This window comes from Penaeus vannamei, chromosome 25 (genome assembly GCF_042767895.1).
Source record: "Penaeus vannamei isolate JL-2024 chromosome 25, ASM4276789v1, whole genome shotgun sequence".
NCBI classification, from domain to species: Eukaryota; Metazoa; Arthropoda; class Malacostraca; order Decapoda; family Penaeidae; genus Penaeus; species Penaeus vannamei.
In genome coordinates, this window is record NC_091573.1 from 671,278 (window position 1) to 673,777 (window position 2,500).

At 36.8% G+C, this 2,500-nt stretch overlaps 1 protein-coding gene across 7 annotated transcripts in view; it reads right to left on the minus strand.

The window, feature by feature from the left end:
* LOC113826051 (uncharacterized) overlaps positions 1 to 2,500 on the minus strand; it is a 21,938-nt gene that overhangs the window by 860 nt on the left and 18,578 nt on the right. For all 7 annotated transcript variants that reach the window (XM_070138997.1, XM_070138999.1, XM_027378923.2 and 4 more), the window contains 3 exons: positions 2,118 to 2,448; positions 1,295 to 1,429; positions 1 to 620 (listed from right to left, as the gene is read on the minus strand). The exon at positions 1 to 620 is cut by the window's left edge and continues 860 nt beyond it. In XM_070138997.1, the coding sequence (XP_069995098.1) occupies positions 1 to 620; positions 1,295 to 1,429; positions 2,118 to 2,448 (1,086 nt within the window). The remainder of the gene's footprint in view (positions 621 to 1,294; positions 1,430 to 2,117; positions 2,449 to 2,500) is intronic.

Sequence of the window (2,500 nt, forward strand, 5' to 3'; positions counted from 1 at the left end):
CATCCACTGCCTCTAAAGTGTCATCATCTCCATATTGATTGATGACCTGAAACAAGACGTCCTGCAAGTCTTTAATACCTTCTAATGCTTTTCTAAAATTATTTTTGGTCATGGGTGAAATCTGGCTTGACATTGGAGTTGCTGTAGCTTGTGGAAATCCCTCGAACCCTTCACACCAAGCAGCAATGACAGAACCACCAGGTGCAACTTTTTGCAAGTCAGCAAAATCCTTCAATGAAGACAACTGTTTCCTGCCAACTGCTACACTAGCAAGCCACTGTCGATTTTCTGGAGTACTTCTGAAGTCTTGTGGTAGCCGTTGCAGATAAGCTTCACAACAATTTATCAGATGCTTGCATGCCTCTCCATTCTGTCCTTTAGAACAGTTGCAAGTACCACTGGTCAGGTCTACATTATACTGTACAACTTTATTGCGAATACTCTGCACAGTGAACTTGCACCTATCAGCTTCTGTACAGTTGCCAACTCCAACAGATCTGCTGATTATTGGGTTGGTTCTCCTTTGGGAAAGAGCCACATCAAAAAGACACTGCCTCATGTAACCATCATAAATTTCATTCATAAAGATAATCAGCTGGCTCGTTGTGTATGATATGCATCTAGAATATAAATAAAAGGCATTAATGATATTCATGAATCATATATATACTTGCCTATAAATATGAATAAAGCACCATTTGATTTTACAGTATTCAGAATCATTAGCACATGTATAATTCTGAGTATCTTAACCACTTGCCGCTGGGGTTGGATGGCATGTGCATACATACCATGCACACTGTGTATTTAATTAGTATTTATTTTTACATATAGATGGCTCCACTACATACTAAGTTACTAATGAGCCAATTACAAGAACTACCTGTCTCACCTGTTTACCCTATTCCTTGATTTTGATATTTTCTAGTATTTAATACTGTTGTTGGTAATGTCAATAACAATATAGTAATTATATTGTTTATAACAAAAATAATAGTCGATATTGATAGCATTATTAAAAAATAAATTATTTTCAAGCTATTTCAAGGAAAGGTGGGGTCACAAAATCTACTAATTGACTCCTTTGAAGCTAAGCACTGACAGAGCCATCTATGTACAGAAACATTTAACAAAGTAATACTAAAATGAATGCAACAATTTCCTGTTGGCATTGGGTTAACATATCTATCAGAATAAAAGTTATAACATAAATGGGTTTGTCCAATCTACATACACAATAACATCTTCACTCATCATTTCTAAATAATGCAGAACTTATTACACCTCTTCTTACCTGTTGTGGATAATATCTTTAATGATGCACATAGTGGACTCGGCAATGTTGTTCATATGCTGGTCATTTAGTAACTTTTGCTTCCCATAGGCTATGCTCCATTCCTGCTTCATCTCCACCAGATTTTTGAAATATCTGTTGGTAATTAAAAGCATTAAATATAGGTTATGATGTACTTGGTTCATGACAGACTGATTCTATCCAAACTGCCCGATTTCACAAACGGACACATTAAAAAATTAATTGTATTAGTTTGTATTCTCTAAAATGAATATGAGAATAAAGCTAGTGAAGCACAGGCTCTCATACAAACTTTCTGTCTGAACCTAACCAACTACCCCCAATTATTCCATTCCTGGCAACCACTATGCAGATGAAAATGCAAGCTCAGTGTTGATCTGCTTATTTGTTTTTCTCATTCTCACTTCATCTACTATTCCTTTACCACTTTCTCTCCCCCAATCTTATCTTCTCTCTCTCTTTCATTTATCCATGTCCTCTTGTTCCCTCTCCATCTTCCTCTCTCCTCTCTATCTTCCTCTCGCTTTCCTGTTCCTTTTCCCTCTCCCTCCCTTTCTACCTCTTCTCAACATGCACTCATACCCACATCTACTTATTCCCTCCCTCAACCATACCATCTCTCTGCCAAACAAACTAGCATGTCTGCGTACATTAGGTAAATATCTATCCATAACTTATACCAATGCATTTTGCTTTTATAATTCATAAGCTTTTCCTCAAATTTTACCTGCTACTATTTTAAACCTTGCATCCTTTCTATTATAATATAGTATGTCACATAAAGATTACACTGGGAAATTACCTAGTGTATTTGTCATATTGCTGGAACTCTATCCTCTGAGAAATAGATTCCCAGAGATATTCAAACTTATCAGGAGAATCTGCATACACCAACTGCTGTGCTGTATCCATTAGCAGAGGATGGTGCTCCTTCTTGACTTCATAGTACTCATTACAGAGGCATTGCCAGACTTGCTGCAGTACACAGTAGTTGCTAATGAAAACCTCAGATTCTGGCCAAATAGCCCTTAGTGCTTTTTGTTTTGATTTGATTGTGCTGGTTCGGAAGCAATGTGGATGTTCTTGCCCATAAAAAGCAGCCTTGCCCAACGCCTTCTTCAGCATGTAAAATCCTAGGCAGTAAAATGATAATTAAAATTTAAAAAGATAGAATGAGAGAGAAAC